The sequence below is a fragment of the Cydia fagiglandana genome, chromosome 9 (assembly GCF_963556715.1).
Source record: "Cydia fagiglandana chromosome 9, ilCydFagi1.1, whole genome shotgun sequence".
Taxonomy (NCBI): domain Eukaryota; kingdom Metazoa; phylum Arthropoda; class Insecta; order Lepidoptera; family Tortricidae; genus Cydia; species Cydia fagiglandana.
In genome coordinates, this window is record NC_085940.1 from 13,721,774 (window position 1) to 13,747,135 (window position 25,362).

General features: G+C 40.1%; 4 protein-coding genes across 4 annotated transcripts in view; 1 reads left to right on the forward strand and 3 right to left on the reverse strand.

The window, feature by feature from the left end:
- The window catches only part of LOC134667447 (uncharacterized), a 242,565-nt gene that overhangs the window by 69,356 nt on the left and 147,847 nt on the right, over window positions 1-25,362 (reverse strand). The gene's annotated exons all lie outside the window — the stretch shown is intronic.
- LOC134667416 (zinc finger protein 724-like) lies at window positions 1,586-11,050 on the reverse strand. Its single transcript, XM_063524819.1, has 9 exons — window positions 10,837-11,050; window positions 10,619-10,757; window positions 10,361-10,496; window positions 9,892-10,052; window positions 6,560-6,696; window positions 5,553-5,754; window positions 5,015-5,133; window positions 3,600-3,765; window positions 1,586-1,702 (listed from the first exon to the last, which is right to left on the reverse strand). The coding sequence occupies exons 1-8, from the start codon at window positions 10,929-10,931 to the stop codon at window positions 3,612-3,614; spliced, it is 1,143 nt and encodes a 380-aa protein (XP_063380889.1). The 5' UTR covers window positions 10,932-11,050; the 3' UTR covers window positions 1,586-1,702; window positions 3,600-3,611.
- Window positions 11,203-23,433, forward strand: LOC134667467 (zinc finger protein 92-like). The gene is made up of 9 exons (XM_063524885.1): window positions 11,203-11,466; window positions 11,805-11,934; window positions 12,382-12,708; window positions 13,709-13,887; window positions 18,369-18,564; window positions 19,733-19,848; window positions 21,790-22,055; window positions 23,065-23,092; window positions 23,175-23,433. The coding sequence occupies exons 1-9, from the start codon at window positions 11,342-11,344 to the stop codon at window positions 23,239-23,241; spliced, it is 1,434 nt and encodes a 477-aa protein (XP_063380955.1). The 5' UTR covers window positions 11,203-11,341; the 3' UTR covers window positions 23,242-23,433.
- Window positions 14,299-25,362, reverse strand: part of LOC134667460 (uncharacterized) — a 100,013-nt gene continuing 88,949 nt past the window's right edge. Inside the window, exon 2 of the mRNA XM_063524878.1 lies at window positions 14,299-15,167. Within this exon, the coding sequence (XP_063380948.1) occupies window positions 14,375-15,130 (756 nt within the window). The 5' untranslated portion in view covers window positions 15,131-15,167 and the 3' untranslated portion in view covers window positions 14,299-14,374. The remainder of the gene's footprint in view (window positions 15,168-25,362) is intronic.

Genomic DNA, 25,362 nt, shown 5'->3' on the forward strand with positions numbered 1-25,362 from the left:
CAAATCTTGAATACGTCTGTTATACAGTGTGGAAAGATATGTCGGGCCCTGGAGGGAAACTACCTTACCTAAATCCTTAAGCAGGCTCATTTTACTTAAAGGAGACATTTCTTTATTTTTAAAAAGAAACAAAACTGCATTCAAAGTATTTCCTTTTTTTTCTTAAATTTGGCTTGTCTAAAAAATATTGAGTACTAAATATTAGATTTTATGGATATTTTGTACGATAATTTTGTATCGACTATAGTTCGTTTTTTTAGCATTAGAAAAAAGGTAAAAAATCTTGATGTGTCTTTTAATTGAAAAACACGTTTTAAAAATAAGTCACAGCAAATATGTAACAATTATGAATCTAATACGATCATTTATATTCTTCTGCTTTCATAAGTAATAGTTACTGATTTTTATAAAGCGTTTTACAATTAAAAGACATGTCAAGATCGCTTATCTTCTTTGTATTTCTTTCTAATGATAAAAAAACGAACTATAGTAGAATAAAATTGCGTTTTTTATTTTTTGGATTTTTTATTCGGTTCGAGTCCCAGGCGAGGCAAGCGCGTTTTAGAAAATCTTTGAATGTAATTTTGTTTCTTTTTAAAAATAAAGGAATGTCTCCTTTAAGTAAAATGAGCCAGCTTAAGGATTTACGGTAGTTTCCCTCCAGTCCCCGACTTATCTTTCCACACTGTATATATGGCGCCTAAAAGAGAGACAGTCAGCAGCTTCGCGTTGCAGATCAATCAATTATAGTATTTTTCAAATATCTTGGGTATGGATGTAAAGCTGTCAGGTCATAAATTGTATGAAGATGACAGCTGTAACCGTACCCAAGCTGTGTGAAAAACACGATAATCATTATTGCTAATTCAGGTACTTGCTGACCAGTAGGTAAACTGTGTAGGTACCAAAAATGAAAATATTGTTCTTTCAGAAAGAGGGATATTTTATGGAACAAAATTATTAGTGATATAAAGACGTACCTACAAAGTTTTGTTATATTAGCAAACTTTCCTATTTCGTTTATTACTAAAGTACAAGGTGAAGTATTTTTGTCTTATATTTGTCTTATATAAACGGAGTGGTTTCTATAGCTAATTTTACACAGAGTCGTCAGTTTTCCTAATGTAACACTCATTCTTTTTATACTTCAACAGTTTACCGCGGGTACCGAGCACAAAATCGCCCGTCCTATCAAAAGCTATAGACGTAACTTGATCCGGAACGTTTGAGATTAATTTCATCTTGCCAGTCTCATTCTCATGGAAATAAAGCAAGTGGTCACTGGCGACGAAAACGTTATCCTTGTGAAATGAGATTTGGCCCGCGCCCGTGTATGTCACATTGCCAATGTGTAAGGGCATCGATAGCGTCGGTTTCAAGACAAACAGCTGTTCATGTTTGATGAAGTAGAAGTTATTATTATCATCGATTGCCAACTCGTTCAAAGCCTCTAAAGTATTAAAACGAATTTTCTTTTCGCCGTCAAGTAAATATAGCTCTTCTATGCCATTATTGCTGTTAGTTATGTATTTATTACCGTTTTTGTCGACAAAAATCATGTTTATTTTCAATAAGGAGTCAGATACTTGAGTAGCGTTGTGAGTTTCATAGTCGTACCGGAACATTCCCTTTTCGGTGCCGAAGTATACCTTGGCATCCTTCTTGTCTACCGCTACTGAGTAACTTAGTCCTTCCGGCAAACCTTTCAAAAATACAATAAAATTATTTGATATCGCAAAAATTAAATTAAATACCGTATAATAATGTCAAAAAATGGGTATTGGTTGTATTAGCCAACTGAACAGGAGGCATTTTTACCCTACAATTTTATTTATTTATAGGTCACTTTTCATATCCGGCTCGAAGGACCATTAAGTAGTATTGAGGGCGTTGAAGCCTACGGGTTGTAGCAAGTAATCTTAACTAAATAAAATACAATTATGCATAGTGGACTAGAAACTTATTTTTACGCAACAACGGTGAATGAAGGGAAGCACGAAAGCTAGCGGTTAAGGGATTCTACAAAAAGGAGGAAAGGTGTTTAAAAAAAGGAGGAAAACATCTAAAAACTTAATCTTACCTTTGATTTTCTGGGCGGTTGTAGTCTTAAACTTGACAACATAGATGTCATAGTAATACCCATCACTATTGCTTCCGGATTTAACATAGAATAAATTTCCATAGACATCATAATGGGCGTCCGTAGGCACCGCATCTCCTAAGTGATACGTGTTAGATACTGTATATTGATCCTTGTCAATATTTAAGTCTGGTTTGCACCGAGGCAAGTCGAAAGCAACACAATTCCTCAAAACTAGTAATAAGACAAGAAATTTCATGTTTAATTAAAACAAAAGGGACGCGTTTGACTCTGTATGACTTTATTTCTAGTGTGATGATAGCAGCCCATTCTTTTAATCGAGCTATAAAAACGTATCAAATAAATAAATTACCTATAATGGTGCATAATATAATCTCAATATCTCAGCGAATAAAATAAAGGTATATTGCACTTGGATTCCGTAGGTATTTTGATATAAAAACTTAAATACATTGTATGTACTTATATAAAAAAACGAATTTTAATGTAAAAATATAAATTTAGGAAGCACCAAAGAAGCAGCGTAAATATGATGTGTTAAAAGCAGTATTATAAAAAACAAAAATTAAATATGGCAGCTTGACTTAAATATTCATTTTTTTTAGAAAAGCTATACAAATAATAACTCGTTTATTTTACAAAACATGATGCTGAGTAGGTAGGTATCCGAATAGAGCAGACTATGTCCAAAATTAAATTGTGTCTTACAACGATCAAACCTACATATGTACTCGTACGTCTATACTCGTTTTTGTTTATGGAAAATAAGTTATTTTTAACATTTGTCTTCTATTGCACTAATTAGATTAGGCTCTAAGCACATACGACGGGGAGGTCTACTCCTTAATACTAAGTAATCAAATAATATTAAAATTTATGAGTTTATAACTATACATGCATTTTAAATACCTATAATTTTGGTGTTCCTAAAATAAGAGTATGTTTTTGCTTCCGTCTCAGTCTCAATTTATTATTTTGCCGTTAACAAAAAACCTCTTTAAACCTGTTCCCATCATGTTGGGTGCCGATTAATGGGTGTTTTACCCTACGACACAGTAATTATAAAAAACCGGTTTCATCATAACTAAATACGTTATATTATAATGGTAATTTCAATTTACGGTTTCGTTAAATTAATAATCCTGCAAATATCAAGAATTAAAGTAAATAAGTTAAAACTGTTAAAAAAGATATGATAAATCCAAATACCCATAAATCACAGACTACAGACTTTTGTTAGGTTCCTTTATAATCTGTGGGTGTAGCCCGCTTAAACCCGCTCCACACTCGCGAGGCGCGACTTCGACGAGCGGGCTTTTTTTATGTATGGAAAGTTTTATAGTAAAGTGCCGGGGCGCGCCGGCTGACGTTGATCAGTCTGTCAAATGTGGTTGGTGCAACTGGCCCTTAGACAGTTATTCATAGGGTCATAGGACTCATAGGACCACCAAATAATCGTCAAGTAACTATGTTACTATACTACTAGTACATTACATACTGTGCTAAGTAACTATGTAATGTAGGGCTGCTCCATATGTCCCATGGCGATCTCTTGCTCGTGGTGGTCCTGTTCTTCCATCTGATGCTGCAAGTATGACGGCAGGCGTCCTTGGCGCTCCCCTTTGATTTTGTGAATTTTCCATCGGTGGCCTTGCAGTATTTTCCTGTAATGATAAAAAAATGTTCGGCAAGTTATAACGACTTCTTCTTCCAGTGCCATCTCCTATCGGAGGTCGGCTATCATGAGGGCTATACGAACTTTAGACACAGCTGCGCGGAATGAGCGTGTGCTCTGTTTGAACCATGTTCGGAGATTTTGGAGCCAGCCTATGAGTTACGTCTTCGTCCGGATGAGCTTTTCCCTTGGATCATTACTTGTATATTGAGTTGAAGGAGTTCATTCTTCTCGTTTCGCAACGACCTCACGGCGTACATTATATATTCATGTGATATAAACATAAGTTTCACCTTTCTGACTAAAATTAGTAAAACTGAAAAATACCTACTTTGTACGAGAAAGTCGCTCACTATTCTAACAATGTAATATTTAGCTAATGAGGCCCATAGACGCTAGGTGGTCGCCACGGTTGCGCATATTGCCATAATATTTTTTACATATTTATAAGGTTCGTTTATTGCATTTATTTGATTTATTTACCTACTGTTGTAACGCCCCCTCATTTATTTTATCAGTCCATAAAATTAACAATAAATTTTAACTTTATTCACTAGTAACTTTTTATTACGACAGTGAATAATAGCACACAACTTGATAAGTACTAAGTATATTGTACTTTCAAGCGCTCATAATAGGTATTAGGGGCTACGTCAATGATTTTTGACCCCCCCTCCCTTAAATCATGCTTCGAATGATCCCGTTTCCTCCTGCGTCATGCTACCATCCTCCGATGTGCAGACCCCCCCCCCCCTAATTTGAAATGACGTAATTTATGAATAGCCCTTTATGATATAATATGGTACGGTGGATGTCTAAGATACCTTATTTTTTTTCGCCTTATTACAATTTACATAAGTAATCCTAATAAGGAAAAATTTAAATTCGACGTCACGGCGCTAGGCAAGTCTTGTTTCATGTTGTTCTAAGAAAGCACCTAGTATGTAAAATAGTGGAGAAATATTACTACTACTCGTACACTGTACTATCGATATATCTTTACTTAATATCTTATTATCGAATTAGGGGCTATTCATAAATTACGTCATTTCAAATTAGGGGGAGGGGGATCTGGACATCGGATGATGGTAGCATGACGTAGGAGGAAACGGGGTCATTCGAAGCATGATTTTTGGATAATTTTAGGGGCGGGGGGGTTAAAAATCGTCAAAAATCGATGACGTAATTTATGGACAGTCCCTTAGTTCACTAAGTAGATCAGTGCTATAGAATCTTACTTAGTGTTGAATTTCTTGTAGCAGACGTCGCACTCGACGGTGCCCTGCCGCAGGTGGATGTCCTTGATGTGTCGCTTCATGTCGTGTTGGTACGAGAACGCCTTGTCGCAATATGTACACTGAAACGGAACGTGGGTTGCTTTACGTATGATTTGCATGTGAATCCTGTTGCAAGGCTATAGCGGCGATAATCGCGTAAAAATTGCTGGATTGGCATATTTTTTCTTTGCCTACTCTGAACCCTTTATTGTACATGGCGAATTTAGAGTTTGGACGGTTTTATGCAAGGAACACGATAATGCCATAAGACCAGAGGTTATCATTTCTAAACCTTTTTTTGAGTTGGTTGGTGTAAATAAAAAGTTTTTCGTTCCCCCAGTTTTGCGGATATGCCGTTAAAAATCCTTGCCATCTATCAAATTTAGTTTCCACCAAATTATTTGACCAAATTTGAACATTCCGCCCACCAAAATAAAATTAAATATCTTAGAATTTAAATATTTACATTGGATGTCTGTATGTTCGTGCGTATAGATACCTTGAAAGGCCTCTGCGTGCTATGCACATGGCGCATGTGTTTGGCGAGATTACTGGAGGTGGTGGTGGCCTTGGGGCACTGCGTGCACTTGAAAGGCTTGTCGGCCATGTGGGACCTCTTGTGCACCTTCAGCAGGTCCATGGTGCGGCCTTGGTATGGGCACACGTCGCATTTGAACGGAAATACGTTTTCATGGATGCCCCTGGAATAGAGGTGTGGTAATTGATTGTAATAGACCTAATTGGACTGTGTTATGGAATAAAACTAAGTAGTATGGAGTAACGAACTACTTAGTTCGTTATTCCATAACACAGTCCAATTGTAACACCCTACTAGAGTAAGATCAAGAAAATGCAACGATTTTGATAGCGCACGCAGTGCAAGTGTTATTTTAAACGTCAAACTTCTATAACGTATAAATAACTCTTGCACTGTGTATGCTATCAAAATCGTTGCAGACTTTTCTTGGTCTAACTCTATAAATATTTTTTTATTCAAAAAAATGCGTAAACCACGCGTTACGAGCGTAGCTGAGATTGCTGAGAACATGGGAAAAACCGTATGTAGCGAAAAGCGCAGCGCCTACGGATAGAGAACAGTCGCTGGCTGTGACTGCGTTAGCAAGAACAAATCATTAAGTCCTGAAGAATGGTTAGTATAAAAAAATTGTAAAATTCAAAATAATATCCTAACAATTTTAGTCTATCAAAATACAATCAGGTAACTGTCTGCCAGCATGCTGTTAGTGAAACTAAACATGATGCTATTTCTGGCAGTACACGTTTGGCACTGTGAATCTACACATTGTAGGTCATTGAATCACAGAATTGTCTAATGCATGTCACAAATAAGTTATTAAGTGGGTACAAATTATAAGGAAGTATATTATGTAACCTTACAGGGTGTAAGTTTACCTTGTAGGTACACAGTTAGTTATATTTTACTTTAAGTCTGATCCAATATAGAATATATTCTATTTAAATGTATCACATCATGTAAGAACTTACATATGCACTAGTAGACTAGCATTGGACGAGCATGTTTTGCCACATATGTCACAAAGGAATTTTCTCTTTGTTAGTTCTTCTGGCGGTTTTGGCGCACTGTCTCCAGGACAACGCGATAGATGGTCACTGTAGGAATCCTAGAAAAGAAATTAAACCATTATGTTTTGTGAGTGTTGGAGATTAAGAACGCAACCTCATTAGATAGGTTTATTTTTCTGTTTTACTGACATGTGATGTCATGTCACTTTCTTGATTCCGTCAATATATAAAATACGTTTATTCCCGTTTTATTTAACTCAGTTATCTTACAAATAACCATCATGGTAGCAGATAGTGGTTTGTAAGCAGTAAAAGAGTCCGTGAATAAAACGCCGTAGTTAACGCTTCATATTTCTCGAACGCCGACGGGCGAGTTTGAACGGCGAATTATATTGTTACGTCAGATGTTCATCGAACTATTGTTACCACGTAAATATGTCGAATTCAGGCAATAATAATATACATATTGATAAACTTGTCGGGAGAGAAAATTACGCAAGTTGGAAATTTGCTGTGCAAGCTTACTTCGAGCTTGAAGAATTGTGGACATGTGTTACTGGTACCAATACCGACAGTAAAAAGGAAACAAAGGCGAAGTCGAAGCTTATCTTGCTGTTAGACCCGATCAACTATGTACATGTGCAGAATGCCACTACATGTAAAGAAGCCTGGGAGAATTTAGGAAAGGCGTTTGATGATAGCGGGTTATACAGAAGAGTAGCCTTGTTGAGAGACCTTATTACTACCACGCTGGACTCGTGCAGAAATGTCGATGACTACGTAAACAAGATAATGTCAACCGCCCACAAACTGAGAAATATTAAGTTCAGTGTTGATGACGAATGGCTCGGAACGCTGATGTTGGCAGACTTACCTGAAACTTATAAGCCAATGATTATGGGATTGGAGAGTTCGGGTATCAAGATCAGCGCAGATTCCATCAAGTCTAACTCCTGCAGGAAGTTCAATGCCCTGAGAGCTCAGCGTTCTTCACGAGGAGTAAGGCCGCTCATGGAAGTCAAGCAAGTCCAGCGAAGGCAAATAGTGGCCCTCGATGTTTTAACTGCAACAAGCATGGGCATTTTGCGAAGAATTGTCGTGCTCCGAAAAAGAAGCAGTCTGAAAAACAGGAAGAAAGTAAAAGTTTTTTTGCAGCATTTTCAGCATCTTCTCAGACCAAATTCCCTGACCTTTGGTATGTGGATTCCGGTGCGTCCATGCACATGACCAACAGACTCGATTGGATGTATGACGTCACAAATCCACCGACGCCTAATGTTATAGAAGCCAGTAAGACTCCGCTTCCAGTTGAAAGTATGGGAAAGGTAAACTTAATGTTGAATGGTAATGAAGATAGCAAAATTCAGGTAAGAAAAGTTCTTTATATTCCTAAAATTGGCTCAAACCTCTTATCTGTCAGTGCTATGGTGAAAAATGGCTGCACAGTAAACTTCACCAATGACGGCTGTTATATTTACGACAGCGAAAGCAACCTTTTGTGTACAGGAACACATGAAAACAATTTGTTCATTTTGAATACACACCGAGAAGTTGTTTCCAACCTAACTTGTTCTGCTAACTTAAATGATGTTGTCCTGTGGCACAGACGCATGGGACATCTGAACTTTACAGATGTTAGCAAGCTGCCGGAGTGCGCGGAGGGAGTTGAACCGTTTCCTGAGAAAAGTAAGAGTCCTGTTACCTGTACTGCCTGTCTCACGGGAAAGCAGGCCCGACTGCCCTTCAATAGTGTAGGCACGAGAGCTACAGACGCACTACAGCTTATCCACACCGACTTATGTGGACCGATGGAGCAAGAATCTCTTGGAGGTATGAAATACTTTATTACCTTTGTAGACGATTTTACTAGAAAAGTTCATGTGTATCTCTTGAAAAACAAGTTGAACGTGCTTGAAGTTTTTAAAGATTATAAGAGCAGAGTAGAAAATGAACTAGAGAGGAAAATAAAGGCAATTCGTTCAGACAATGGTAAAGAGTACTGCAACAAAGACTTGAAGGCTTCATGCGCAAACATGGAATTGAACATCAAACGAGCACTCCGTACTCACCTCAGTCGAATGGTCTTGCGGAGCGAATGAACAGGACCCTGGTAGAACGATTTAAGTGCATGTTATTTGATGCTAACCTGGCAAAGCCCTTCTGGGGTGAAGCGCTGGCCACAGCGGCTTATGTCATCAACAGGTCCCCCACAAAGGCAATTGATGGCAAAACACCGATGGAGAAGTGGTCTGGTAAGAAGCCTGATCTGTCAAATTTAAGAATTTTTGGCTCCGAAGTTATGGTACAGATACCTAAGGAGAAACGCCAAAAATGGGATTCAAAGTCCAGAAAACAGATATTTGTCGGCTACTGTGAGTCTACCAAGGCATACCGAATACTCGATCCTGAAACGAATCAGATCACGAAGAGTAGGGATGTTGTATTTTTAGAAAATGTCAGAAAATGTAATAACAACATTTACATACCTTGTATATCCGACAGTAGCGCGGCAGCAGAACAGCCATCTGAAGAACCCTGCAAAGATGAAGTAGAAAGCAACGTGGAACCGTCTTCAGGTGACGACTACTTTTCTGGCGACAATGATGACTCATCCTACATACCAGAGGACTCGATTGAGCTTGATGCACCAACACGTGATTATGACTTACGTCCGCGAAAAGCAGTCCAGTATGCAGAGAAGGATGAAGTTGATACAAGTTACTTTTGTCCAATACCTGATTTGAATGACCCTCTGACTGTTGACCAAGCTCTCTCATCTCTCCAGGCAGACCAATGGAAGAAGGCCATGCAGGAAGAATACGATTCTCTGATTAAGAATCAAACATGGTCTCTGGTGGATTTGCCTCCGGGTAAAAAGGTTTTGCCCTGTAAGTGGGTGTTTAAAACGAAAACCAATGAGAAAGGAGAGGTGACTCGATATAAAGCGAGATTGGTTATCAAGGGATATGCTCAGAAAAAGGGCACTGACTATGACGAAGTATATGCTCCAGTGGTACGTCCACAGAATGCTTTTGTCTCAGTATGACTTTGAGAGTTTGAGCCCCACTAAGCTAACTGTTTGAACAATATTTTAACATACTACAGTAAATAGACTATGACCATGTTAAGTTAGCCCTGACTTGGCGTACATATCCCATAATAGGAGCGCCAAGTCCGAATTTAGGGCCATATCAAAAATTCAATGGCTCAAAAGAAATGAAACTCTTTCATTTAAAAGTTTAAATTTTTTTAAATACAATACATTACCAATTCCTCCATCAGTAGGTACTTACCATATCAAAGAAGTCTTTTCCACATGTATTACAACCCCAAATAGCTGCTTCATCAGAAAATGTAGGCGAGGGTATGTTGTAGGAGTCATTGCTGTCTTCATTGTGTGCATCATGTAGGTTATTAAACTCTTGGTCATCATCATTTTCACATTTAACATATTCTGTAATATGTATAAGTCAATATGTGTCAAATTATTAAAATTAATGTTGTATAATTTTATAATGTCATACAGTTATTCCTAACTGAGTTACCTCTTAGAGTAAAAATAAGCAAATCATTCATAGGCAATAGAAATAACAATTATTTCTTATGCCACACTGCCAAGAATATGATTGTAATGTATCCCTATCTTCGAGCAACACCAGGTTCCGAAGATCCCTATCCTTCATGATGTATCCTAAATGTTTATAGTACTGTGAAGGATTTAAGTAGTGAATGGTAAGTATATTGTTTTGAGACTGAATTTACCTTCTTTTATAGATAGCTCTTCTAACTCTTGCAATCTTTTGTTATTCTTTTGGCACATATCCCTGAACATGATACACCCATTGAGTAAATCGAGGCAGTTTTGACACATCTGTGTCATGGTATCAGTCTTGTTGATCTGGAAACAATCATTATTAATTATAATATCTAAAATAAAAATAAAAACAAATATTGTGTTACAGGAATACCTGAGCATGTCAATACTATTTTTCGCTATTGATACAGGTTCTAAAATCTTACCGTAACACCGGAAAAATGTTCTATTTCTTCCGCAATATTGGGTTGTACGAAGTTGTTGAAAATGGGAACATCCCCATTTTCTGAAGCACATATCCTGCACATGCCTGGAGCTATTTTAAAGCTCGATATACTAGTATACCTGAAATATTTTTCCGTGCAGAAGAATTATTTGAAACACTAAAAACTCAGGTAGGCAGAAGTATAATTTGAATACTTACGATTTAGATTTCTTACGTTTTTTTTGTTTCTTTTTCTTGGATTTGTGCAAAGCGTTAGCATATAACATAGACCTAAGTAAAAGCAGCGATGCCATTAGTTATACGTAGCTTATATTTTCTGCAAATACTTTTAGTATTAGTTAGAAGTATATTTTTTAAAGAATAAAGCCGTATTTTGTAAATAAATAATGTTATCGAGTATTTGACAACTGCACTGAACCACAGACAAGACAACGCAAAGTATTAGGTGATGACAGAGTGATTGATTGAAAATACCGGTTTTTCTCGTTCATTCAGTCATGTTGCTATGTTGGTAGAAATGGGGCAACCTGCATTTGGCCATCACTACATCACTCAAAAAAATAAAAATAATAACAACATTCTCTATCTTGACTATGCCTTGTGTTTTTTTTATTCAGTTTAGATTTATTTTTATTGTGATTGAGTGTATATAATTGTAATAAAGTTGTGAATATATTATATCTTTGAACCCTATCTTTATATAATGGCGGTATACATAACTAAATCAATGCTCTCTAAATTCAACAAAGCCAAATATCCCTCTACTTTCAGTAATGAAGACGATGGCAGTAACAACAGTGATCACTGGCAAAAACTTGTAGCTGACTGGTAATGAACATTTATTACGTTTAATAGTGGATAAACTCTGTTTTATCTTCATGATTTACTTGTACTTTAGCTTATACAATTCCGCTGCGCTTCCAATTTCTGGCTAATACTGCTGTCCCTTGCTTGTTCCCTACCTGCCTGTCACATAACTAGTCTTCTAATGATTTTATAATTTATGTACCTATTTCAGTAAGAAAAGTGTCCGCCTTGAAAAAGATATGATATGTCGAATCTGTGCCAAAGGTGGATGGCTAATACTGCTGTCCCTTGCTTGTTCCCTACCTGCCTGTCACATAACTAGTCTTCTAATGATTTTATAATTTATGTATCTATTTCAGTAAGAAAAGTGTCCGCCTTGAAAAAGATATGATATGTCGAATCTGTGCCAAAGGTGGATGCACGCCACTAACTGAAAAGGTCTTCGATTACGACATCATGAGTGCCATAAGAAGTATAACAAATGTCTCAGTAAGTCTTGTACTTACATCCTTCTGCAACCTATTTCAACTGACTTCCAAAAAGTTATCAGTTCGTCTGCAAGTTATGTAAAAAATTTTTTAGAGATTATTTTCAGTAGTATTAATTTATTATATTGTACCTACAGTCAGAATCAAAAGCAACTACCATTCTCCTATAACTTAAAAAAAAAACAGATGTCTCCATATTAAAATGCAGATACCTTAGAACAAAAACTGTTGAGATATACATATATCTCTTATTAGAAAAGTAAGCAAGGATGACACTTTTTCGCATTATTTCAAACACTACTATGCACACTACTGTGTTTAACCCGTGGAGGGCCCTACTGTCACATGTGTGCTGGTAATTAGTATAGTAGTTCCATACTTTGGTAATTCTGGGGTGGGATTCAAAAGCTAGTTTAATAAATAAATAATAATATATAATTATTTACAGGTTTCAGCTGATGATGCTTTGCCTAAATACATATGCTCTGTATGTCTGTACAACTTAAAGACAGCACTAACATTCAAAAAGAATTGTGAGGCTTCAGACCGAAAGTTCCGTAAGATTTTACACCCCATGGGTGACCCAACATTCCACTCATATCCATATTCTAAACATGACTTCCAATTGATCCTCCATGACATGAAGAAGAAAAGAATGAAGATTGAAGAAGCAAGAAACAGGGAGCTGAAGAAACGGGAGAAGATTTCTATGAAGAAAGCTCCGAGGATTAAGCAATTCAAATGTTCGCCCTGTGACATGTCTTTTCCTGATAAGGTAATTCAAATTATAATATTCAATCAGAACTATAAGATTATATTTTTTGTTAATTTAATTAGGATATCCACAACGCAGGCTTCGTCAGGTGGCTACAAATGCAAATCCGCAACATGCTTCGTCCAAAACAAACCAATGATGATATCCGCAACAGGCTTCGTCATTTTTTTTAAAATTTTCTTTTTTTTTAATATTCAATTCAATTCAATTTAATTCTAAATTTTTTTTCATGGTTTCGTGTTGGGTCGTCCCATTCGTTGTTCGTCAAATTCTTAAATTAGTTCTATTCTGCTTTCGTCACTCATTCTACATTGAAAGCCACCGACGATTGTGACGAATGTAGAATGGGTGACGAAAGCAGAATAGGACTAATTTAGGAACTTGACGAAAAACGAATGGGACGACCCAAGATGATACCTCATTCATGTAGGCCTAGCAACAAGCTCTTATGAATCGTAATTAATCTTAATCTAAATATTAGAGCAATTTATTGATGTTAATATTATTCCATAATAACATTGGATTTATTATACAGATCAAATTTAACTCTAAGAATTTCACAAAAGTATAGTCTTGTGAATATTTCTCACATCTCTAGCTACCACATGCTGCAGGCTGCAGCTCTGTTGCATAATTACCTGCCACCATTTGCATAATCTTCACTAAATAACCAGCAATGTTTGCCAGCAGTTCCATCAGATAAGAAGAAGCACTTCTCTTACTTTTGTCTCAGAATACTTCTGCAAAATCTAAAAGGGTATGAGTTCATGCAATCATGAGATCATGACATGGTTGTCTCATATTTTGGTCATGATATGTGATGTTTTGAACCAAAAAGTACCACATTGTCGGTTATCGAAAGGTTGATTGCAAATTAAAACTATATTGAAAAAGTGCCTTATTGACAACCGACCAACCCTTATGATTGAAAACGGCACATATAAATAATTCAACAACACATGAATCACATGATAGAATCCAATAAATACGTATGTTGCAGGACAAGTTAATGGAGCATCGTCGCGAGCGTCAATGCATGCGGCGCGCGTGCGAGCTATGCGGGCAACTGGTGCTGTCCATCACACAGCATATGCGGCACATTCACAAGCAGACAGTGCCGCATAAATGCAATACTTGCGGCAAGGAGTTCCCGATCATTGCGCGCCTTAAGAACCACATGTGAGTTGACATTGGATTGCCTCGAATAAATGATTATGACTATGATTATTATGACATGTTGGCTGCGAATATTTCTGTTTACTCTGTACAAGTTTGCTTCTAGATGATCATATTCAGTATGGTTCCCATTGGCCCCGTTAGCTAAGGCACAAGTTTCTATTATATCTTAGTCTTAAAGCAAATCAACAAAAGCGAAGGCAAGTTTTATATAAACCTCTAACCTGAAATATGGTTAGTTAAAGTGTAGTGTAGGGCTCTTATTATAATTTCCATTTTGTAAGATACTTAAGGCTTACTAGATGGTGCGAGAACTCGCATGCGAGTTTCATTACATTGCGGTATTTAATTGGTCGGCTGAATTGGACGCACAATTTTATTGGACGTAACCAACAGTCCTCAATGTAACTATTGTATTGTATTGTATTGTAGCTCGGGCGATTTTCCGCAACTCGACGTCTTGCGCCTATTTTGCGTGATAGGGGGTGGGCTAGTCTTGCCAGCCCAGCTCCTCGAGGAATCCTATCAAACCTTTGATGTTGAGTAGGACCTCGGGGAGGTCACTCGGGGATCCGAGATGTTTTGCCCTGTATGGGGCCAATCCGCTGCATTCCAACACCACGTGAGAGGCTGTTTCTTCTTCCTCCATGCATCCACGGCATAGGGGACTGTCTGTGACACCTGTTATAAAAAGATGTTTGTTAAAAAGTCCATGACCTGTTATGACACTGGTTACCATACTCAGTCGAACCTTTCCTAGTTGAAGGAGCGCCCTTGTGAGCTTACCGTTCATGCTAGGCATGGCCTGCTTGGCCTGTCTGCATCCAGTTTGGTTTAGCCAGTGTTCTGTGTGTAGTTTCCCTGTACGTGCCAGCAGCATTGAGCGTACCTTACTAAACGGTATCGGGAGGATCGGTTCCGGGCCTATCGCCCCCGCACCCGATCCTTGTCTGGCGAGCTCGTCCGCGGCGTCGTTACCTCGGGATCCACTGTGTCCTTTGATCCATTGTAAGGTGATCTTATTGTTCTGACATACCTCCATTAGTCGTTCGTGGCATTCGTGTATAAGTTTGGATGTGACTATATGGCTTTTTAGGGCCATTAAGACTGCTCTGCTGTCGGAGAGTATGCGGATGGAGGATCCTACTACCTTCCTTGCAGTGATGGCAGCCGCCGCGTTAATGATGCCCATGCACTCAGCCTGGAATACCGAGTTATGGGCTCCTAGCGGAGTGGTGATTGACATGTTCAGGTCTTCTGAAAAGGTTCCAGAGCCTGATCCGCTGTCTGTTTTGGACCCATCAGTGAAGATTCTCAGCTCCCGGGGATTGAGTCCTTCGTAGTTGTCGTCCTCAAATAATTGTATTTTGTACCTTTTGTCAAAGATGGCTTGTTTGTGAATTCGATCCGTGCCCGCCATGAGCACTGGAAATTCGCTGTATACTTTTTCCAGGCATGCTGTGTGAAGAGCTCCTGTGGTGTTAGACCATATATTGAGGGTTCGTAACCTTACCGCTGAGAGACTGGCCTCTTGTTGTATGTGTAGGTGCAGCGGTGAAAGGTTTAGCATGACCTCCATGGCTGCAGTCGGAGTGGACCTCGTGCAGCCAGTGGTGGCCGCGCATGCGAGCCTCTGGAGTCTTTGTAGCTTGTCTCGTACGTTGCCTAGGTTTGTTCTTGGCCACCAAACCAGAGCACCGTAGCACGTACGCACGCACCGTAGGGGGCGGATTATAGTCTTATAGAGCCAAAGGGTAATTTTCGGGTTGAGTCCCCACCTCTTACCAATCATCCTTCTGCACTGCCAGAAGACTACTCCCGCCTTGTCTATGCGTTTGTTGATGTGATTGTTCCAGTTGAGTTTACTGTCGAGCGTTAGCCCTAAGTACTTAACTTCGTCGGTCAGCTGTAGCTCAGTCTGGAAGAGTGTTGGTCTGGTAAAGTTGCCAAGTGCCCTTTTATTGGTGAACATTACCATTTCTGTTTTGGTGGGGTTAACTGATAGGTCAAAATCTCTACACCAGCGTTCTACGATCCGAAGAGCTGCCTGGGTGAGGTCGCATACTGTACTGGCAAATTTACCTGATATTAATATTGCCAGATCATCAGCGTAGCCTATTGTGTAGAAGTGTTCCTCGTTCAGTTTGGTTATGAGGTTGTTGACTACTAGGTTCCACAACAGAGGTGAGAGAACTCCCCCTTGAGGGCATCCCCGCACCGCCGCTACGGCCTGCGGTTCACCTACATACCTTATTGTCCTTTGATTTAGCATGTTCATGATCCACTTTATTAGTCCAGGTTCAGCGCCGTGGTTTTCCAAGGCGTTCCCTATACTGGAAAAGTGAGTCTTGTCAAAAGCGCCCTCTATGTCAATGAAAGTGCCGAGGCACATTTCTTTGCCGTGGATGGCTCTCTCAATGCGGCTTACAACCATGTGAAGAGCCGACTCCGTAGATTTACCTGAGCTGTACGCGTGCTGGTTGTTGTGCATCGGTATGTTCTTTAGCGCCCGGTCCCTCAGGTCCCTGTCGCACAGTTTTTCCAAAGTTTTCAGCAGGAATGATGTGAGACTGATGGGCCTAAAGGATTTGGCAGCTGTGTAGTCGTTCTTACCTGGTTTAGGTATGAATACCACATTCACATCTCTCCATCTCCTGGGCACGTACCCCCAGGCTAGGCAGGCTGCCATGATGTCGGTCAGGGTTTCCTGGATGAGTCCTAGACCCCACTGTAGGAGAGCGGGGAAGATCCCATCCGGACCAGCCGCCTTGAAGGGATGGAAGCTGTCTATGGCCCACCTGAGTTTCTCAGCCGTGACGACTCTGTGCGCCATTTGCCAGTTGTTGTCCGTTGTACTGTATTCCTCGTCCTGCTGATCTGCATCGGCGAGACTTACGCATCCTGGAAAGTGAGTTACCAGGAGAAGGCGTTGGGTCTCTGCAGGGCTAGATGTGTATGTGCCATCGGGTTTACGCAGTGAGCCCAATTGTGATTTGGGCTTGTGCGCTAAGGTTTTCCTCACCCGGTTGGCGTGGTCAAGTGTTTCAATGCTGCTGCAGAAGTTCCTCCATGACAGGGATCTCCAGTACCGCAATCTCTTTTTGTACCTGGCCTTGGCTTCGTAGTAGTTTTCCCAGTCCACCTCAGCCGTTGTGTTCATGGCCCTGTTGAAGAGTCTTCTTGTTTTCCCCCGGAGTCTCTCCAGTTCTGGGCCCCACCACTGGTGACCCTTTATGGCAGTCTTTGCCGGTGGTTTTAAGGGGCACGCCTTGTGGTAGCTGTCTACGAGGGTATCAGTTAAGATATTTACCTGCTGTTCTATCTGAGCCGGTTCCCGAAGGTCATCCCTCGGTGGAAGCCGGTCAAGGCTTTCCCCTAGGACCTTCCTAAAAGTGGCTCGGTCCATTTTCCTGGGATTCCTCCGGGCGGTTGGTGTGTCTCTAGATGCTAGTAGATTGAAGCGAATCCACCTATGGTCTGAGCAGGAGGCCTCCTGGGAGACGTGCCATCCCATAATTAGTTCACTGACCTCCTCCGAAGCCAGAGTCAGGTCGATAATCGTCCTGCATCGTTTGTTTACAAATGTTGGTTCAGCGCCTATATTTAGAATGTTTAGGTTAGTAGTCACAAGATATTCAACAAGTGTCTTACCTCTGTTGTTGCTGGTCTCCATTCCCCACAGTGGGTGGTGTGCGTTGGAGTCGGCCCCGATGATTATTGCGAGGCCTGATCTCTCGCAGTGGCTGACCAGTCGTTGTAGTTCGGCAGGCGGTGGCTCGTCCTCTCCAGGCATGTACGCCGAGGCAAGGACTAGGTCGCGACAGCCTGTTGGCAGTGGAACTTGTAGTTTACTTAATCGCACACAGGTCTCTGGAACAGAATTCAGTGAGTGGTTGTGCAATAATATTGTTAGTAGTTAGGATACATGCCCTAGGGACGGCATGTACCGTGGAGTAGTAGAGCTTACCTTTCGTGTCGGACAGCCCGCGTATGTATCCATTGCCCGCCCATGGTTCTTGTAGGAGGGCAACGGCTGTTGGCAAACCTGCCAGACAGCGTCTGAGTTGGGCCGTAGCGGCCACGCTGTGCTGGAGGTTTGCTTGGATGCAATGTAACTAAAATCACAGACGAGTTCGCGCGCCGTCTAAATAAGCCATTAAGCTTGTATTAGGTATCTATGATTTTCGTTGTATATTACTTTTGTTGTTCTGTCACTAAGTATTAAGACATAGAGTTAAACATGGATATATCGTGATCGTGACTACTTTGAAAAAAACTCGTATCCTGTTCTGTCAATCAAAAGAAAAATGTGGTAACTCTGTATGCATCCCATACAGAGTTACCACATTTTTCTTACGTTTACGTTTTAACTATGAGTAGCAGTTACGAGATTTTTCAAAGTAGCGACGATATCTGGGTATCGTTTTGCATTATCTCCCCACAAGGGATTCCATCCAACAAAATTCAGTACTTTTTTCTTCCAGGATGGTCCACACCGACACATTCAACTTCTTCTGCGACCTGTGCCCGTACAAATGCAAGCACAAGTACTACCTGGTGATGCACATGCGAACACACACCGGCGAGAAGCCGTATAAGTGCACGCAGTGCCCCGCCACCTTCGTCAACCCGTCTAACCTGAATAAGCACAAGCTCACGCACCAGGAGAAGCAGTTTAAGGTGACTAACATTAATTAATAAACTCAATAGAATCGTTTTTAGGGTTCCGTTGACAAAGGGTAAAAACAGGACTCTATTACTAAGCCTGCTGTCCATCTGTTCGTCTGTCTGTCTGTCACCAAGCTGTAGCTCTTGAACCGTGATAGCTAGGCAGTTGAAATTTTCACACATGATGTATTTCTGTTGTCGCTATAACAACAAATACACACTAAAAACAGAATAAAATTAATATTTAAGTGGGGCACAACAATCGTGATTTTTTTGCGTAGTGGTACGGAACCCTTCGTGGGCGAGTCCGACTCGCACTTGGCCGGTTTTTTATTATTATTTCGTTTCTTGGCGTGCCAGTGCCAAGCGTAAGGGGTAGATGGGTCAAATTTTTATTGCCATATTTGGCAAAGCATAGTAAGGTATAGGTATTTGGGTAATTTTAAATACTTCAGAATGTCAGGTAGATTCGAAAATCACCCAGAATTCCATCATAGTAAAGTCCATGTTTTGAATCACTTGATAATATGAAGTATTCAGAATCACCAAAATAGACCTTACTGCGTCATCATACATTAAATTGCGTCGTCGTACCTACTAGATAATAGAAGACTTGAGCTCACCACACATTGGCGCCCCCATAGCAATTTAGTATGTCAGCGATACCGCTCATTATAGTTGCGTCCACAAAGCAAAATCTACCGGTAGTTTATGGTCCTGCCGTGCTTAGCATAAGAGCAGTAACTCATTTTGAAATGTCATTCAATTGTATACTTTGTACTTGTACGATATGTAAAATTAGTTACTGCCATAGAGGTACAATAATATAGAGATGACACGGGGGAGGGGCCAAACGACCGAACGAGATGTACTTATGGAAATTTCAGTAGGAGTAGCAGAGAAAGCGGTATTATTGCTTGTCCTTGTCACAGTCTCACTTTTTGTTTGTTCCCCACCAAAAAATTTAGTATGGTTTATGGTGGGCAACAAGTAACCCGACCGAAGATTGTTTTTGGTATGTTGTCAGGAATGTTAAAACGTGTTTTTAATATTGTCGCTTTGCGTATGTTTTGTAATACTAGGTCTATGGTTACTGCCCTTATGCTAAGCGCGGCAGTATATGTGACCGCAGTTTACAAAGATTGAAGCACAAATGTAATCCATGTGATATTGTTTGTAGTGCATGATGTGCGAGAAGGCGTTCCGTACGAACGCGGCGCTGCGCGAGCACCACGAGGCGGCGCACATGAACATCAAGCACACCTGCAACTACTGCGGCCGGGAGTTCTGCTACAAGTGAGCCATGTTATATTGTTTGTAGTGCATGATGTGTGAGAAGGCGTTCCGTACGAACGCGGCGCTGCGCGAGCACCACGAGGCGGCGCACATGAACATCAAGCACACCTGCAACTACTGCGGCCGGGAGTTCTGCTACAAGTGAGCCATGTTATATTGTTTGTAGTGCATGATGTGTGAGAAGGCGTTCCGTACGAACGCGGCGCTGCGCGAGCACCACGAGGCGGCGCACATGAACATCAAGCACACTTGCAACTACTGCGGCCGGGAGTTCTGCTACAAGTGAGCCATGTTATATTGTTTGTAGTGCGTGATGTGCGAGAAGGCGTTCCGTACGAACGCGGCGCTGCGCGAGCACCACGAGGCGGCGCACATGAACATCAAGCACACCTGCAACTACTGCGGCCGGGAGTTCTGCTACAAGTGAGCCATTTACAGGGTTGCTATGTTACGGGCAACTTGATTAAGAGCCAACAGGAGTGGTCATTTCTCCATGCAAACGTACTCGACTGTTTCCTCCGTGGGTTTTGATGCTAGAGCAATGATTTTTTCAACACAGATTAATATTGTCAATATATGTGTCGGACCGTTTTGCTTTTATTGATATTTTTGTTTTTTAAGCCGCTAATTGACTATGCCGCAATGAGAGGCGGAGTATTCAAAACTGATATCAATTAGCCAAAAAAGCAAAACGGTCCGACACAGATAATTTCATAATCATTTAGATTTCCAAGTTTGGTTAGGATTGGTTAAGTTTTGGAGGAGGAAACAGTCGAGTACGAAACATCGATTTTTGAGATTTACGCACTAGTTTTAGGAGCCGCTTCCGTTAGCTACGCCTAAAAAATTTAAAACGCAGCTCCTGTTTCGTCTTAACAGGGCAGTATAACCGGTCATTATGAATAATGACCAAGAAGAGCGTCAGGCAAAGTGGGTTTCTTGCATTATACATACAGGCCGGGCATTATTCTAAGTGACCGGACTTATTAAGTTGCCCGTAACAGCTACATTTATCCGGTCGCCGGACACATTCTGCTGAGAAGGATAGCTCGCCTACCAACAACATATGTAGTATGAAACCTAGACATTTTGGTAGGTACATTCCGTTACATCATGCAGCAAAAAATCACGCGACTCTAAATTTATGAATTACGAGAGTGGACTGCTACCTATAGTTCGTTTTTTTAGCATCAGAAATAAGATAAACAATCTTGATGTGACTTTTAATTGAAAAACACATTTTAAAAATAAGTCACGGAAAAATATGTAATAATTATGAATCCAATACGATCATTTATATTCTTCTGCTTTCATAAGTAATAGTTACTGATTTTTAAAAAGCGTTTTTCAATTAAAAGACATTGCAAGATCGCTTACCTTCTTTCAAGTTCTTTCTAATGCTAAAACAAGACCGAAGTGATCCCATAAGTGTTCCGTAAACAATGTTTTGTACGGAACACTAAAAAAAACGAACTATAGTCCCACGGGAGTTTAGTTTAAAGTTGTTTAATAATCATGTTTAAATACCATCACCAAAATTTTGCTTTTTCGTGTCAACAATAAATGTACATCAGTTTTATTTCAAATAACACTAAGCCCCTCGTCCACTAAAATAACTATAAAGTGAATACATATCCTTACTTTTTATACTGTTCGAATTAAAAACCGGCGAGTTGTCGAATAAAACAGCGCTTCTTTGTGTCGGCGCGGCTGAAATTGCAATGCTTTCAAATCCTCAGAGCTCTCAGCAAACAAAGTGGTTTCATTAAAAAGGCTTTAAGAAAGTCCCTCTATTTTGTATGAGCTAAGAATTTTGCTAATGCTAATATTTAACAACCGGTGTAAGTACCTACACAAGAACACAGTAAACAGGAGCGAATACCTACAACATATTTTTTTATTGACATATCTTAGCGCGCTAATTATTTTTTTGTTGTTCAGATCGGATCTCCGCAAGCACGAGATACGCAACCACAACCGCACCAAACGAGACTACATCGGGGGCGAGCCCTCCTACAAGCAGGTCGAGCGCATGCAGAAGATACAAGAAAGTGCTGACGAGATCGGACAATGGCGGCCGGAAATCGTGGCCCAACCCACCACGATCGTGCAGGCCACTTACATAGACCCGGCCACGGAGCTACAGAACAATCATCACTTGTACTTCGCCGATGTCACTGGGATGATACAACAGCAGCCTACTATGGGTAAGTTACAAATCGATCGACCGCATACAGAAGACTCTGACCCTATGGTGGCCCAACCCATCACGATCGTGCAGGCCACTTACATAGACCCGGCCACGGAGCTACAGAACAATCATCAGTTGTACTTCGCCGATGTCACTGGGATGATACAACAGCAGCCTACTATGGGTAAGTTACATATCGATCGATCGCATGCAGAAGACACTGACCCTATGGTGGTCCAACCCACCACGATCGTGCAGGCCACTTACATAGACCCGGCCACGGAGCTACAGAACAATCATGACTTGTACTTCGCCGATGTCACTGGGATGATACAACAGCAGCCTACTATGGGTAAGTTGCAAGCAAGCCGAACGCCTGCAGAAGTGTCACGAAGGCGCTTACGACATTGCTCAATGGCGGCCTAAAAATATCGTATTAATTACCACAGAATAAATAATAGTACAAGGTACAGAAGACTCACTCTCTAACAAAACGCGCTTGTTACGACCAGCACAGATATGGCCGCTAGGTGGCGAGAGCGCCACGCGTGGCTTATGGCTTTCTCCAAAATTGGGGAGGAACGGATGTACTTTTAGCTACCTGTAGCAAAGCGACGAAATCGCGGATTGAGGCACGCCTGGTATTACAACCATACACACCCACGTTCGACGGACGACGGAATCCACAACAAGTATTACAAGAAGTTCAATCGCATGTTAGTAGTTTCACTGGCTCACTCAGCAAATAATACATAAAATAAACTAGCGACCCGCCTCGGCTTCGCTCGTGTAAACGTTAAAAGATTATTTACTTAAACCTTCCTTCAAGAAATTTACAGGTGAAAACCGCATGAAAATCCGTTCAGTTTTTTAGTTTATTGCAAACATACAAACAGAAAGACTCGGCGGGGACTTAGTTTTATAAGATGTAAGATAAATCTATACTTTGTATAAAATTGTAAGTCTTTACCCACGCATTTGAAAGTAAGTCCATAATATATATTCATATTTAATGTTTGTTTCAGTGCAACAACAAACAGTACAGCTGGCCTTGTAAGTATACAGCATACTTTGTAACTGGTTATACCTATAATAATTATTTATAAAATATTCTAAACTGACTTCTTCTTTTCAGGCCTGACTTGGAAATGAAAAAGGATGAAGTGAAAATATATGAAGCACAAGGAATGGCATACTACTAGTAACAACTTTATATATATAGTGAAATTAATATTAGTCTAATTAGCCGTAGTGTAGAAGAAATACCCAATATTTAACCTTTTCATCGCCATTTTATTTACTTTTGTATTGATTTTAATGAATATGATTGATTATTTAATACGAGTATTGTATTATGTAATTTATGTAGTTAATAAACTTAGAATTTGTATAAATAGATTGTTTTATTTAATCCAAACATACAATGCTCAAAATGTATTAGAAGTGTAGTTTGTGAACTGTATTTAGACATGATTGAGTTAAATATAACTTAAATTCAATTTATCCGTAGATACTAATAAGGGGTTGTGCACAAATCACGCGAGGTATTTTTGGCTACTTTTTGACCCCCCCTCCCCCTTGGTGATATTTGGTGAGGTTTTTGGCTACCCCCCTCCCCCCACGCAACCTCACGTGTATTTTTTCATTCGACCTAATTTTAAGATAAATAGTGTTGTATTTAGAAAATATTGTTTATTTTTCTATTTTCGTTAAATACATTCGCTAGGTATTTTGAAACGCAGAGTGAAGATTTATGTTTAACGAAACCGAGAAAAGGTATTTACTCATGTGGTTGGTTTTTTTCTTAGTTTTATTTACTGTAGAAAAATACACGTGAGGTTTCCTTATACCCCCCTCCCCCAACGTGATCTATCGTGAGTTTTTCGTGACCCCCTCGAACCTCGCGTGATTTGTGCACGACCCCTAACATACGTACGTACGTAACGTAGGAAATGATAGCAGATACCTTAAAGATGTACCTCAATTGTTCCTTATAAACAATGTCTAAGGACCGACAAAAAAAGAGCCAAGGAAAGCAAAGTAAGTTACTTATCCCTTAATTTAGCTCCAGATATTGAAATTCTCGTTGACGTTTCCGGCGACGAGCGAACTTCTTTTGACGTTCTCTTTGCACATGAGCAATTTCGCTGGGGCCAGTCATGCGATCCGATTTATGATATATGATCTCTTTATATTAAATTCCTATTTCTTTGTTGGTAGGTATTCATTTAACAAATGACAATTTTATGGTTAATGAAATGCTAAATATTCTCAAACCGTTAGGTTGCACCATATAACAGGGTGATTAATGCTTTTGGCATTATGGCCAATCCTTACCGCTTCGTAGTGGAGCGTAATCTCTCTCTAAGCAGCGTAAACGATTGGCACCATGTGTACGGTGAGTAGGCACATGACGTGTTGGGTATTAGGGTCAACACGTCATGTGACATTTAGGTGACATTTAATAAATAGAAAATATATTTAATAAAATAAACAATAATTCTAAGTACATTTCATAAAGGTCACCTAAATGCCACTCACGTAGGCCACTAGTATATAAGCACCAATTTACTCAATAAAGGAGTTCAGTATTCAGCAGACTTTCATAGTATTATTTGCTACCCGAACGCTCCACATTACATGGCGACCCTGCCAGTGGAACTGCTCAGCAGTTCTGGTATCACCACCTTCCGAATCGTCTAAGTTGCGCCGTCCAGCCATCTAGCCAGCCAGCCAGCCACCCAGTCAACCAGCAAGCCAGCTATCCAGCACCACTAAACACAGCACTAGACCCTGAGCAACTATGGAACCGAGCACAGCTTCAGCCCAGTGCAATACGATCACAGTAACAATAACGGTAAATACTCAAGGACAACCAACGAGAACAGCAAGATGGACAAGGAATCAGCCACATACCCGCCGTCGATCCCAACCGCCAACCCTGCCAGTACAGCGTACGACTCAGCACACTCAGCAACACCACCAAGCCACGTCAAGGAAGAAGAATAAGGGGCAAGTCTGTGGCCATGAGTAAGCCCATTCATAATAAAAAAAAAAAAACAAAAAGCCACACGCCACATTCAAGAAGACCAGGAGGAAGACTGGACGAAGGTACCAACATCAGACTAAATAGCCTTCTTTACACATTTTTTTTCTTTACCCTCTATCTAAATTTATCATTAAGTATCTATTAAATCTAATCTGTAATCGTAATAATGTATAAACTATTCTTTAAACATGCAGATACAACTGCGAGTGATATTCCAAATTCTGCTATCTATTAATTTATTAATTATAATTAATTTACGATTACTACTTGATGA

Excerpts from the sequence above, each read along its gene's own strand:
- LOC134667416 (XM_063524819.1), bottom strand. The coding sequence starts at position 10,931 with ATGGCATCGCTGCTTTTACTTAGGTCTATGTTATATGCTAACGCTTTG. Across the intron at positions 10,758-10,836 it reads AAACGTAAGAAATCTAAATC|GTATACTAGTATATCGAGCT; the intron begins GTAAGTATTCAA and ends AAAATATTTCAG. Across the intron at positions 10,497-10,618 it reads AACATTTTTCCGGTGTTACG|ATCAACAAGACTGATACCAT; the intron begins GTAAGATTTTAG and ends GATTGTTTCCAG.
- LOC134667467 (XM_063524885.1), top strand. The coding sequence starts at position 11,342 with ATGGCGGTATACATAACTAAATCAATGCTCTCTAAATTCAACAAAGCC. Across the intron at positions 18,565-19,732 it reads ACCAGGAGAAGCAGTTTAAG|TGCATGATGTGCGAGAAGGC; the intron begins GTGACTAACATT and ends TATTGTTTGTAG. Across the intron at positions 19,849-21,789 it reads GGCCGGGAGTTCTGCTACAA|ATCGGATCTCCGCAAGCACG; the intron begins GTGAGCCATGTT and ends TTTGTTGTTCAG.